The sequence below is a fragment of the Cyprinus carpio genome, chromosome A19, assembly GCF_018340385.1.
Source record: "Cyprinus carpio isolate SPL01 chromosome A19, ASM1834038v1, whole genome shotgun sequence".
NCBI classification, from domain to species: Eukaryota; Metazoa; Chordata; class Actinopteri; order Cypriniformes; family Cyprinidae; genus Cyprinus; species Cyprinus carpio.
This window is the reverse complement of record NC_056590.1, coordinates 36,371-50,501: the sequence shown is the minus strand read 5'-3', so window position 1 is coordinate 50,501 and position 14,131 is coordinate 36,371. Positions and strand designations below refer to the sequence as shown.

The window sequence follows — 14,131 nt, the reverse complement described above, 5'->3', positions numbered from 1 at the left end:
CCAGCCCCTCTCTCTCTCTCTCTCTGTCTCTCTCTCTCACTCTCACTCTCATTTCCGGTGTGACGTGTGACTGCTGAGTGTGAGAGGAGCGTTTGCGTGTGAATTGGAGTTTGTGAGTGAATTCTTTTTTTCTTTCTTTCTTTTCTTTTTTTCTTGTATGGGTTATTGTTAAGAAGTGGTGGGGTATTTGTTGGTTTGGGCCGCGTGCTACCGTGCTTTTTCTTCGCGGGCAGCATGACGGCCCCACGTATGCAAGGTTTGAGTAAAACTCACGCGGCGCCATGGAGTAAAAGTGGCGTCCGCGGTGAGCGTGGAAGACTGTTGCCTGGCTGCAGGAGAGGTTGTTGGGCATGAACATATAATGTCGGCCTCCAGAATGAACAGTTCCATTGTCATCTTTCTTAGCTCTGTTGAAAAGGCAAATGACCTAGTTGAGAATGGTATAGTGGTTGAGAATCTTTTTACTCATGTTCTCCCACTTTCTATGCCATCAAAAAAGGTTTTGTTGTCGAACGTTCCGCCTTTCATTAGCGATGAAACTTTGGTAAGAATTTTATCACGATATGGAAAATTGGTCTCTCACCTATTAAAATGATACCGATTGGTAGTGGATCTCCTCTTTTGAAACATGTGGTTTCATTTAGGAGATTCGTTTACATGATCCTAAAAGATGATGAGGATTTAGATCTTTCTCTGCATATAAAAGTGGACGAGTTTGATTATGTCGTTTATGTTACCACGGACAAGATGAAGTGCTTTAAGTGCGGATTAGCGGGGCACTTGATCCGTGCCTGTCCTGGTAAAAATACGAAAAACGGCGCAGCGGCTGATGACGTTAATATTAGTGAGCCGGTCGAGGCTGGTCCGTCAGACGCGGTTCGGCCGGCGACAGAGACGGGTGCAGCGGGCACAGGTGCGGCCGGTCGAGGCTGGTCCAGGTGCGACAGGGACGGCGTGCAGGTGCGACAGGGGGCACAGGTGCGGCGGAGACAGGTGCGGTGGAGGACAGGGCTGCATTGAATCTGCCCGCGGCCGAGAGTGCGGCGATCCAGGTAAATGAACCTGAAAATGTGGTTGAGGAAAATAGACCGGGTGATGTTAAAACATCGAATACGCCAAAAAGTGTCAATTTACCTAACGTTTTACTGCTCGATTCGTTTGGTGATGGCATTGAAATGGAGACAGAGCAGATTGATTTCAAAGTTCCATCGAAAAGGAAAACATCTGACGAGTTTCAGACGGTTAGAGCTAAGAAAGCTGACGTGGATGCTTGTTGTGGTGAAAGTGACAGTGAATCTTCTGATTCTAGCGTCAGTCTCTCTCAGAGTGACTTCTCTAGTCGAGGTTGTGAAGTGGAAGACATTAAACTGTTTTTAAAAAGCTACTAAAAACAAGAGAGGGGTCTGTGTAGCTGATTATTTTTCGGGACACGAAGCAGTTCGTTGATAAAACCAGGTTTTTTTATGTCGGAGAGTTTGTTTACAAACAAGGAGTTATATCGACTAAAAAAAGATTGTGAGAAAACTCACTTCTGACAAGGCCAATGATGGTAGTGAGAAAGTATAGCAGCCTGGCTAGTAATGTGGGGTGTGTGTATGGAGTGCTAATTTGTGTCTTAGTCTCTTTCATTTCTCCAAGCATGAGTGAAGTGAACATTGCGACTTTAAATATAAATGGAGTAAGAGAAATTAGAAAAGAGAACAGCTATGTTTGAAGTAGTTAAACAAAAAAGAATAGATGTTCTTATGTTGCAAGAAACTCATAGTGACTTGAGGAATGCTGCTGATTGGACTGAGGTGTGGGACGGGGTCTCTGTGTTGAGCCACAACACCTCAGTTAGCGGAGGGGTGGCTATTCTTTTTTTCTAAAGCTTTCAATCCAACTTCTTATCAGGTGGATGAAGTAGTTAAGGGTAGGCTTTTAAAAGTAAGAGCTATTTTTGAGAATTTTATTTTTGTTTTTTATTTGCGTGTATATTCCAACTGCACCAATAGAAAGAATGCTATTTTTAAATACTTTGTGTTCGGTCTTACAAAAATGCTGTGTAGAAGAATATTTATTCGTGGGTGGTGACTTTAACTGTACACAGTCAAACTTGGACAGAAACCATATTGAACCTCACTTGCCGTCTCGTAATCGTTTGATCCAGTTTGTCAAAACCCATGAGCTATGTGATGTTTGGAGACAATTTAATGGGGCACAAAAACAGTATACTTGGACTCATGTTCGTGACAGTGTGATTTCGCTGGCAAGATTGGATCGGGGTTTTATGTTTTTAAGCATCACTGTAATATTGTAAAGAAATGTTTAATTACCCCAGTGAGTTTTTCTGATCACAGTATGGTGCTGTGTGTTCTGTGTTTTTAAACTCCATTAAACCAAGAAGTGCATACTGGCAGCTTAACACTACTTTGTTAAGTGACAGGTACTTTAAGAACATCTTTAAACTGTTTTCTGGGATGAGTTCAGAACCACAAAGGGTTCTTTTAAGTCTCTACGACAGTGGTGGGATTTTGGAAAGCCCAAATAAAACAATTTTGTTTGCAGTATACTCAAAACGTCACTAGAGAGACAAGTTTGATTATGAACACCTTGGAGACTGACATTTTAAAACTTCTAGAATTAGCTGAGTCAACTGATGGCCGGAGGTATTTAGATTCATTGGCAAAGAAAAGGACACAGTTGGCTGATTTATTGAACATCAAAAACACAGGGGGCTCTGGTCAGGTCAAGGTTCCAGAGTGCGGACCAAATGGATGCTCCATCCAAGTTCTTTTTTAACCTGGAGAAAAAGGAACGGTCAGAGCAGAGTCATCCATGCTCTGCGCTCTGAGTCTGGAGGTTTATTGACAGACTTTGCGGACATTCGCAAGAGAGCAGTTGTGTTCTATGAAAACCTGTATAAAAATGAACTTGGGCCAGAATACAGGAGTGACAGTGATTTTTTCAGCGACTTACCCCAGGTGTCTGAGGAAGTCAATGCTGAGATTTCTGGTGCTTTGAGCATGGGTGAAATGTACAAGGCTCTACAAGGAATGGAGTCTGGAAAGGCGCCGGGCATTGACGGCCTGCCAGTAGACTTTTATAAGTCCTTCTGGTCAGAACTGGGTGAAGACCTTCTGGAGGTATTGAATGAAAGCTTGGCCGAAGGCCAGCTGCCTCTGAGCTGCCGTAGAGCAGTGCTAACCCTCCTGCCCAAGAAAGGAGACCTTACGGACATAAAGTGCTGGCGGCCCGTTTCGCTATTCTGTAGCGATTACAAACTGCTCTCAAAAACCCTGGCTAACAGGCTGGCAGGAGCGATGGATGGTGTCATCCATCCTGACCAGACCTACTGTGTTCCTGGTAGGTCAATATTTGACAATGTTTCTTTGATTCGGGATATTTTAGAGGTCTCCAAGATGGTGAATCTAGACTGTGGGTTAATCTCGTTAGACCAGGAGAAAGCATTTGACCGTGTTGAACATCGCTATTTGTGGAGAGTTTTAGAGGCTTTTGGGTTTTGTCAAAATTTTATAAATTGTATTAAAGTTCTTTACAGTGGCGTTGAGAGTATTCTGAAAGTGAACGGTGGTTTATGTGCTCCTTTTAAAGTTCAGAGAGGTGTCCGGCAGGGGTGTTCATTGTCTGGTATGCTCTACTCTTTGGCAATAGAGCCACTTTTACAGCAAATACGGGTCAAACTTTATGGTTTATGTTTGCCAAACTGTGTAAAGAATCTTACATTGTCAGCTTATGCTGACGATGTTATAATTATGATTAGTAGGCAAAGTGACATCCAAGTTTTGTCAGGTTTACTTAAAACTTTTAAAGGGGTTATCTTCTGCCAGTGTAAACTGGAGTAAAAGTGAAACCTTACTTTTAGGTGAGTGGGCAGGTGGGAAACCAGATCTCCCTAAAGGGTTAGTTTGGGGAAAATCAGGTTTTAAATACTTAGGGGTGTATATTGGGGATGAGTTAACAGTGCAAAAGAATTGGGAAGGAGTCATTGAAAGAGTGAAAAGGCCGCCTAGATAAATGGAGATGGTTAATTCCAAAAATGTCGTATAGAGGGCGTATATTAATTATAAATAATTTAGTTGCTTCTTCAATATGGCATAGGGTTGCATGTATTGATCCTCCATCGCAACTGTTAGTAAAAAATCCAGGCAATTTTAGTAGACTTCTTCTGGGATAAATTTGCATTGGATCCCACAGAATGTGTTATTCTTGCCTAAGGAGGAGGGGTGGACAGGGCTTAATACATCTTCAAAGTAGAGTAGCAACTTTTCGGTTGCAATTTATTCAAAAACTTCTTCTTGGTTCAGCTGAATGTAGATGGTGTGCTGTTGCATATGTGATTTTACGTAAACTTGAGAATCTGGGACTAGATAAAACTCTTTTTTTACTCGACCCACTGAAATTGAACACTTCAGGATTACCAGTTTTTTATAGGAACCTCTTTAAAGTGTGGAGTCTTTTTGTTTTTAAAAAAACAGAGGATTCAGAGTCACTTCATTGGCTGTTAGAAGAGCCTTTAATCCGTGGAGCACGCCTGGATTTGTCTGCCAGTGGACTGCACCCAGGACTTAACAAGACACTCACTGACAGTAAAGTCATCACTTTGGGACAGTTACTGGAAGTATCAGGAATGGATTTCATGAATGATGAAGCAACGGCTCAACATCTGGGCATTCGATCAACCCGTCTAGTTGCACAACTATTGGTGAAGTGGCAGATGCTCCTCAATGCAACAGAAAGACTTTTGTTGGCTGAGTATGGTGATGGTCGCTGTGAACCAGATCCTGAAGACTCTTTCCTTGTCTGTCTTTTTCACCGAATCTAGAAGAGGTTTCTGGAGTGTTTTTAAAAACTGTTCAATCCCTGTGTGTAGATTTCTTTTCTTGTTCTGGGAGAAGTTTGTATAAGTATTGTGTTGTTATTTTTTAACAAAAAGGTTAAGTAAGAAAATTGATACTCCATGGCGTGATTTTTTTAAATTGAATATAGATAGAAAAACCTGAGTGGAGAGCACTTTATAAACCACCGTTGACGAAAAAGACAGGTGACTTACAGTGGAGAATTCTTCATGGCGCTGTCGCCGTGAATGCTTTTTATTTCGGTTTTAAATCCTGAGGTTGATGCTCAATGTCCTTTTTGCACTGAGAGAGAAACCATCTTTCATGCTTTTGTAAAATGTGCAAGATTAGAGCCTTTATTTTTGCTTTTAGGAGCCATTTTTCAGAGCTGTAATGAATTTTTTTCTACTGTGGTTTTTATTTTAGGTTTTTAAATATGTGTTTGAAAAACAGATTTGTATGTCAGTTGTTGAATTGTGTGTTAGGCCAAGCAAAATTGGCCATTTATATAAGTAGAAAAAAGAAAGTTGAGCAAAATTTGGGACAGAATGTAGTAGCAATGTTTTCAAACATGGTGAAAGTAAGAATAATGATTGATTTTGCTTATTACAAGCAAATGGATGATCTCATAACCTTTGAAGGTATTTGGTGTTGCAACGAGGCTTTGTGTTCTGTATCTGAGGGTGATTTGTTTTTTACACATTTATTGTGAGTTGATGTTGCTCTTAATATTTATGCACATTGTAATTTAATTGTACTGTGAGATGTATTTGTAATAAAAGTTTTGTTAAAATTCAAAAAAAAAAATTCTCTCTCTCTCTCTGTCTCTCTCTCTGTCTCTGTCTCTGTCTCTGTCTCTGTCTCTGTCTCTGTCTCTGTCTCTGTCTCTGTCTCTCTCTCTCTGTCTCTGTCTCTCTCTGTCTCTCTCTCTGTCTCTCTCTCTCTCTCTCTCTCTCTCTCTCTCTCAGGACCGTCTGCCGCTGGCTGTGGTGGGCAGTAACACCATCATCGAGGTCAATGGGAAGCGTGTACGGGGCAGGCAGTACCCCTGGGGCGTGGCAGAAGGTAAGGGGTGAAAGGTCACCTCCCCCTTCATATATATGTGTGTGTGTGTGTTTGTAGGGTAGGACGGGCCCTGAGCCTGTTGATCTTCTCTAGTACACAACAGATCGGAGTCTGACAGATGTGTGTAGATCTGATATATTTGTTCAGCTTTATTAGCGATGTTTGCTAAGGCTTTAGTTGCCGTCCCACACAGTTTGCGCTCCAGACAGTAATGTACCTCTCATTGTGCAGTTTGAATATGATAAAACAGTGATTGTCCGAGAGGTCCTGTAGAGCCGGTCACATGATCCGCCCGTGAACCTATACATACAGTATCAAATATGAGCCTGGCTGTTGATTAATGAAGCTTTGAAGATGAAGGTCCAGTGATATTTCAGAGCTCATGTGTTTCAAGCAGAAGATCAGATGTTGATTTGATTCGTCACGATTCTGCTCACTCGCCGGAGCGGTTCGACTGGAGCTGATGCCTGCATGAAAGACCTTTGACCTCTGGTTATTGTGTCTCAGCTCTGGACAGATAGACAAAGCAGATGTGATCGGGAGGGCTGTGGGTTTGCTGGCTGTATTTGGATCCAGTGGTTATCTGTGTTTTAAGAGGGTAGGTTTGAATGCCTGAGATGCTTTCAGCATCATGTAAGCACACAGATGGCATGTGGTTGGGAAGGACAGAGAGGTCTGCTTCATTCATTAGATAAGTGAGGCACACGCAGCAGCACACACAAGTCAGGGCCAGATCAGGTGCCACCTGCTGGACAGTTTAAACATTACAGTAGCAGAGTAATGATGAATGCCAGATGGTTCCTGTGGACCCTGTCACAGAGTGTCAGAAGAGCTTCAGCTAGCAAAGCAGCTTGTTTGGTTTACTTATTTTTATTTTTATTTTTTTTTCAGCGAGTAGGTTTTTTTTGTGTGTGTGTTTAGCTTGGCTTAATTTTAGTTTTTTGTAACGATTGTTTTGTTTTCAACAGGCAGATTATTTTTTTATTTTTTAATTTGTGTGTTATTTGTTTTTGTTTTTTGGTTGTGTGTGTTTGCACAACTGATTTTGTTTTCAATGAGCAGGTTATTTTTGTTTTCTTTTTTTGTTTAGCTTAGTTTGGTTTGTGTTTTGTTAGTTTTTTTGGTGCAGTTGATTTTTGTTTATAGTGAGTAGGTTTTTTTGCTTAGTTTGGTTTTTGGTTTGTTTTTTGGTTGTTTGATATTGGTTGATATTTGTTTTGGTTATTTTTGCTTAGTTAAACTTGTTTTTTTTTTTGTGCAGATTTTTGTTGTGATTTTTGGTTTTATTCTTCAGTTTTATTTTTTTTACGTTTTTTTTTGTTTGTTTAGTTAAGTTTAATTTGGGTTTTTGGGTTTTTTGGTTGTGTGTGTGTGTTTTTTTTTTATTCAAAATCATTTGATTTTGTTTTCAACTAGTGGGTTATTTTTGTTTTATTTATTTGTTTTAGCTTAGTTTGGTTTGTGTTTTGTTTTTTGATTGTTTTGTTTTTTTTCTGGTGCAATTAATTTTTGTTTACAACAAGTAGGTTATTTTTGTTTATTTTATCTTAAGTTGGTTTTTGTTTTGTTTTTGTTGTTTTTTTGCGAAAAGTTTTGTTGTTGTTTTGGTTCTGTGGTTTAATTTTCATTTTTTAAAGTTTAGTTTGTTTTGTTTAATCTGTGGATTGTTTCAATTGTATTAAACCATGCACAAACATTCATTTTCCCTTTCATCTAGTAGGTGTATAACATTTATTTATTTCCAGAGAATTATATTTTGCATTAACTTGAGTGAATTCTTTTGTGTGAACAACTTTTGCTCCATATATTCACATTAGACTTAGTGTGTATAGGCTTTCAGGCCTCCATATTTCAGCTCCAGATTATATGTATATAATCCCGATTGGATATACGTAAACAATTATAAAGCCCATATTAATACCAGTTTGCATACTTCTATGAGAATAGTCAGTATGTAAGGTGTGTATTGTGCCTAACAATGAAGAAATGGTACTAAGTATGAAGTAAGCCACTATATGTATTATCATAAAATTATATATCACTATATATGATTAACAGTATGCCAGTTGGCATTTAGCCCAAACATCATTATCTTAAATGTATATTTTTTAATTGTAGACATCTTTAGCAGCAGGATGGGAAGACATGGATGTTGTAGTGCAAAGCTGTTTCCTGATTCACTTTAAACTGATTTTGTTTTCAGTGGAGAATGGGGAGCACTGTGACTTCACAATCCTTCGAAACATGCTCATCAGGTACATAACCCAGTTTCTACACCAGCACTAATACCTGATGATGGAGCTGATATACTCATAATTCCTCCAAACTGAGCCCTGATCAGTCAGACCACCTTTCAGAAACTTAGAGCGATTCATCTGTGGCCCGCTGTAATAAACCTTTGTTTGAATGTCTGCAAGATTTAAAATGCTTGAAAGAAGTCTCTTCTGCTCACCAAGGCTGCATTTATTTGATTACAAGTACAGTAAAAACAGTAATATTGTGAAATAATTTTACAATCTAAAATAACTGTTTCCTGTGTGAGTGTTTAGTAAAATATAATTTATTCCTGTGATGAAAAGCTGAATTTTCAGCATCATTAATCCAGTCTTCAGTGTCACATGATCTTTCAGAAATCAGTATAATATGCTGATTTGATGCTCAAGAAACATTTCTGATTATATAAGACAGGGTTGTACTGCTGTGGTATAAATTTATTTGTTCTCCTCAATCACAGAACTCACATGCAGGACCTGAAGGACGTGACCAACAATGTCCATTACGAGAACTATCGCAGCAGGAAACTGGCCGCTGTCACTTACAACGGCGCAGACAACAACAAAAACAAAGGCCAACTCACAAAGTGAGTGTTTTCATTTTAAGCCATTTTTAAGCCATACTTTAGTAAGTGAACACAATCATGTTTGATACGATTTTCTGATGTCATTTTACTGCACATGAAGCAGATCACTACATCTGATCACTGTAAAGGATCGGTGTGTAAACCTGGACCCCAGAGCTAGACTGACACGTGCTAATAATGCTGATAATAAATCAACGCAGTGTTACTGAACCAGTCGACACATCCAGGCTTCCTAACAGCACAGACCTGTCACTAACCCTCAAATACAGTCCAAACGCTGGCTAACAGAAATTCACTTCCACCCTCACGCGTGTACTAAAGAGCCCCCATCTTAACCAAAGCATAAGAGCGGCCAGAAGTACATGACTCAGCTGCTAACATTGTTTATTTCTAACTGGCGATGCAGTGTGAGCATGCTAAGTGTTTGTGTTTTATGATTTTAGATCTGACACAGATGATGGCATGTAAGTGTCGTACACAAGTTCTCATTTGTCTTGTCCTCTGTCCTCTGCTGTCTGTTTTTCCCTCTTTCTCCTCGTCTGTTCACGTTCGGAGTCGGGCGTCCTGATCAGTGTTCACTAGTGTGTGTAACTGCACTTCCAGCTTTGTGTTAGGGACATTGTCAAACTGCTGTTCTGTGGCACGTGTGTCCTCCTTTAGCCAGTTTAAGGACGTTTATTCTGCTTTCTATCAGCTGGAAGAAAGTGTTTCTTAAGAAGCTAGACAACTCAGGACATGTTCATGGTAAACTATTTTGGATACTGCCTGACAGGAGCCTGTACATACCAATATTTGGGCACAGCATAATTTTGAAATAAAGCAGTGTTCTTATAAACACTTTCACACAACGGTTATTTTATTTAATTTTTAACAGATGAGTATATTGGTTTGTTTTTGGGATTAGTTCGTTTTTTTTATTTTTGCTGAGGAGGTCAATTTTGTTTGCATTTTTGTTTTGTGTGATTATTTTTTCTTTGTTTTTATTTTATTTTATTTTTTAAACCAAATTAGTATTTGTTTGTTTTTGGGATTAGTTAGTTTTTTTTTTGTTTGTTTTTTTTAGTTTTTTTTTTTTTTTTTCTTTTTTTTTGAAAGCAGGTCAATTTTGTTTGCATTTTTGTTTTGTGTGATTATTATTATTATTATTATTTTTTTTTTTTTTTTTTTTTTTTTTTTTTTTAAAACCAAATGGGTTTTTGTTTGTTTTTGGGATTAGTTAGTTTTTTTTATTTTTTTTTTTATTTTTTTATTTTTTTGCAGAGCAGGTCATTTTTGTTTACATTTTTGTTTTGTGTGATTATTTGTTTCTTTGTTTTTCTTTGTTATGTTTTGTTTTTCTTTGTTTTTTAAACCAAATGAATATTTGTTTGTTTTTGGGATTAGTTCGTTTTTTTGTTTTTGTTTTTTGCAGAGCAGGTCAGTTTTGTTTGCATTTTTGTTTTGTGTGATTATTATTATTATTTTTTTTTTCTTTTTTTTTTCTTTTTTTTAAACCAAATGGGTGTTTGTTTGTCTTTGGGATTAGTTAGGTGTTTTTTTTTTTTTTTTTTTTTTTTTTGCAGAGCAGGTCAGTTTTGTTTGCATTTTTGTTTTGTGTGATTTATTTTCAAATCAAATTAAAAAAATCCTAATGAGATCAAGCTCAGCGGGTTGAAAACACTTGCTATAAGTGTTCCCTGTCGACTCAGGGTTTGATTCAGAGTTTGGGATTAACTGTGGAGCACGTCAGTGATTGATTTCTTGCGTTGGCACGATTCACTTCTCTGCTGAAGATTAAGAGATCGTTCTGAAAAACATCATGAATTTAAACACATTTACAAGGCAGAAAAAAACACTGCTACTGCCACAAAAGACAACTGCAAAAAATATGATTACATTAATGCAACTAATATTTTATGTAGGTTCACAAAGAGCTTAAAAGAAAAACATGCAAGTTTAGCAATTTTTAAAAGCTCCATAAATTTTAGAGCTTTTATTTAAAGTAATATAAATTAAAAGTAGAAAATTAATTGTTAATGTAATTAATTACTTATGTGTAATTAATTAAGGATATAATAAATACAATTCATATAAATGTAAAAAATAATCAGCAGCAGCAAAAGCAGGGCAATTTTGGCAACGATAACTTCTAAAAACAAGTCCGTCATATTAAAACAAACAAACAGTTTGCACAAACTAAAATCAAATTTAGCTTCATGAAAAGCAACACAGGCGATCTGTTTTGTTTGTTTGTTTTATTTGTTTGTTTTCACTGAGTAGGTCATTTTTGTTTAGTTTTGTTTAGACTATGATTTGGGTTTTGTTTGTTTTGTTTCAGTTTGTCTGTATTTTTTTAATTGAAGCATGGAAAAACATGCATTTTTACTTTCATCCAGGTATGTAACTGTTTTTCAGAGAGTAATGGTAATGCACATTAAAAAAAAATTCTGCAAACTTTTGCTCCATTCTGTATATTCTCATTAGACTTGGTGTGTACAGGCTTTCAGTCCTCCATAATCCAGCTCCAGATCATCTGTATATAGTCTTGACTAGTTATGTCTATGTGATTTTGGATGGTTGATTTGCTGTGAGTGTTTGATACGTGATGTTGGCTTTGTGCTACATGAGCGGCTGCACACTAACACTGCTGCAGAACAGCTTACTAACTCAAGCTCACCACACTGGGTCCTAAAGTCTTCCCATCAGGGTCCTCTCCTCCCTACTGCTCCTGCATCACGGGTCTATTTGTCTCTTAAACTCAATCAGGCTCTGAGTAAACCGTCTAATGAATGTGTTGTGCATCCGCCCGTGCGATGCTTTTGCTCGTGTGTGTGTGTGGATGTGAACAGGAGCCCCTTGGCACAGATGGAGGAGGAGAGGAGAGAACATGTGACGAAGATGAAGAAGATGGAGATGGAGATGGAGCAGGTGTTTGAGATGAAGGTCAAGGAGAAGATCCAGAAACTCAAAGACTCTGAGGCAGAGGTAGCACCAGCAATCAAGAGATTTTCTGCTGTGTACTCTTCTGAAATGATTGTTGTGTTATTGAGTCTGCTGCTGTGGTTTGGTCTGTTCAGCTGCAGCGGCGTCATGAACAGATGAGGAAGAACCTGGAAGCCCAGCACAAGGAGCTGGAGGAGAAGAGACGTCAGTTAGAGGAGGAGAAGGTCAGCTGGGAGGCCCAGCAGCGCATACTGGAACAGCAGAAGCTGGACGCTTCCAGGTACACACACGTTTACAAAAACACACCAGATGCTTATGCATCCTTTATGCATTAGGAAATCACAGAATGCATTGCATCACGCTTTTTATTGTTAATATTTTGAAATATTATTACTTTTTAAAAGAAGTGTTTTCTCTCTGAATAAATTGTAAAATGTTATTTATTTCTGTGATGAAAAGCTGAATTTTCAGCATCATTATTCCAGTCTTAAGTGGTGCTCAATTACTTATAACAATTATTATAAATATTTATAATATTTATAATTTATAATATTATAAAGCAACAAAAACAATTAAGAGTTTTTGTTGCTTTATATTTTTCCATGATTCTTTGATAAATAGAAGGTGCAAAAGAACAGCTTTTAATTGGGATAGAAATCTTTTGTTACATTATACATTTTATGCTAAATACATTTTATACAATTTTATGCTAAACTTTTGGATGTTTTGCATGTTTTGCATGACAGAAAAGATAGATAGATAGATAGATAGATAGATAGATAGATAGATAGATAGACACAGACAAACATACATACACACATTCAGAAGTTTGAGGTAGGTAAAAAATGAAAAATTATAAATTGAAATTAGCATTTTCCATCAAATTTTCTGGTTTCCACAAAAAAAAATATGAAGCAGCACAACTGTTATTTTATTATTAACTATTAATTTTGACTGGTAGTGTAATAACGTTTTATTTTAATCTGTTGTAAAGTGTGCCTGTCATTGTTTATTTCCTCTAATTTCCTTTATTATTATTATTATTATTTTCAATCCTAAAGGACCTTGGAAAAGAACAAAAAGAAGAAGATCTTTTAAACTGCTCGGACCATCACCACATCATTGTTGCCAATTAAACCAGTCTGTCGACCAAAATCATACATTTATATAAAGCCCCATGTGTTTTTATTTGTTTTTTGTGGGGACGCCGTGTCTGATCTGGAAACACTCACCTCCATCCACACATTAGGCTCTTTTCACATCTAAAGCGTTGGTTCTTTTTCCTGACCTCACAGAAACTGAGAGCGCTGCAGAGCATAAAACATACAAACTTCTCAGAGATATGCAATATTGTTTGAAATGATAACCTCTTAGGATTTTGAATTTGTAATGCATCAAATTCCCCTCCTGCATCGCGTGTTTGTTTAGTGTTTTTAGATCCGAGGTCACTTCCTCCTCTCAATAAAGGCTGAATCTTACCTCAGGCATTTCTGGCCTTTAAACAGCAACCTTTTTTGGTGGCTTCTTCCTTTCCCTTCCCGAAATGTTAAGCTCTTCCAATATTTGTGTAATTTAAATTATTTAGCCATGGACCTTAGCCATTCATGAAATGTTTTTTTTTTTTTTTTAATTACCATTATTTTATCAATTTCCAGTTCACTGTTTGTTTGTTACAAGTGCATGTGCAGTTACACATCCTTTATGAATGTCACATGATTTGTCCATGGATCCTCCTGCTGTACGACATTATGCAAATGTAGGATTCATCACACATGATGAGGCGTTTGTGAGTGATTTGTTGATGTCTGCGGGAGTGTTTCCTGCTCCTCCTCGTGTAAACTGATTCAGGAACAGTGAGCTGGCGTTCTTGGCCAGTTGATGTGTGTTTTTCTCTCTATAGGCACGAGTTCCCATCAGAGCTGGCCTCCCCGATACCACACTTAGCTCTCGGTCATGTACTTCTGCAACTTTTTTATAATTTTCTCTTTGTTTTGCTTTTTCATTTTTATTGTACAAAGTCACATAATAAACTTGTGATGATGCCATTTTAATAGTACGAGTTGTTTTGTTTTGATGCACTCACTGCTGTTTGTCATTAATGGAAAAAGTCAATCAAGACAAACGTGAGATGTTTTGCGAGATGTTTTTCAGAGGTGTTGTGGTAATTGACAACATACCACAGATGCTGCTCACTGGGCTCATTGAATGCATCTTTATGAAGGCCAGAACATGAAGTGTCTCGTTCAGGAACAGATTTGACAGGAAGGGGGCAGCAAATACTAGACTTTTGGAGAAATGTCTTAAACCAGTCTGTGGACTCTCAGTTTAAACTATATGTCTATACAAACTACTTTTGAAGCCTGTTAGGTTTTGTTTTGTGTTTTGTCTGTTTTATTTTCAGCAACCGCTAATCTAAAAAATGTTTATACAAATTCTCCTATGAAGT

The 14,131-nt window shown here is 37.8% G+C and overlaps 1 protein-coding gene across 4 annotated transcripts in view; it reads left to right on the top strand.

Moving 5' to 3' along the window:
* LOC109111541 (septin-7) overlaps positions 1 to 13,730 on the top strand; it is a 53,698-nt gene extending 39,968 nt beyond the window's left edge. For 2 of the 4 annotated variants that reach the window (XM_042775919.1, XM_042775920.1), the window contains exons 9-15: positions 5,807 to 5,903; positions 8,107 to 8,158; positions 8,638 to 8,763; positions 9,207 to 9,227; positions 11,592 to 11,727; positions 11,820 to 11,965; positions 12,747 to 13,730. In XM_042775919.1, coding sequence (XP_042631853.1) covers positions 5,807 to 5,903; positions 8,107 to 8,158; positions 8,638 to 8,763; positions 9,207 to 9,227; positions 11,592 to 11,727; positions 11,820 to 11,965; positions 12,747 to 12,783 — 615 coding nt within the window. In that variant the 3' untranslated portion in view covers positions 12,784 to 13,730. The remainder of the gene's footprint in view (positions 1 to 5,806; positions 5,904 to 8,106; positions 8,159 to 8,637; positions 8,764 to 9,206; positions 9,228 to 11,591; positions 11,728 to 11,819; positions 11,966 to 12,746) is intronic. The other 2 variants (XM_042775921.1, XM_042775922.1) reach the window with 1 other exon arrangement.
* Positions 13,731 to 14,131: the final 401 nt, after the last annotated feature.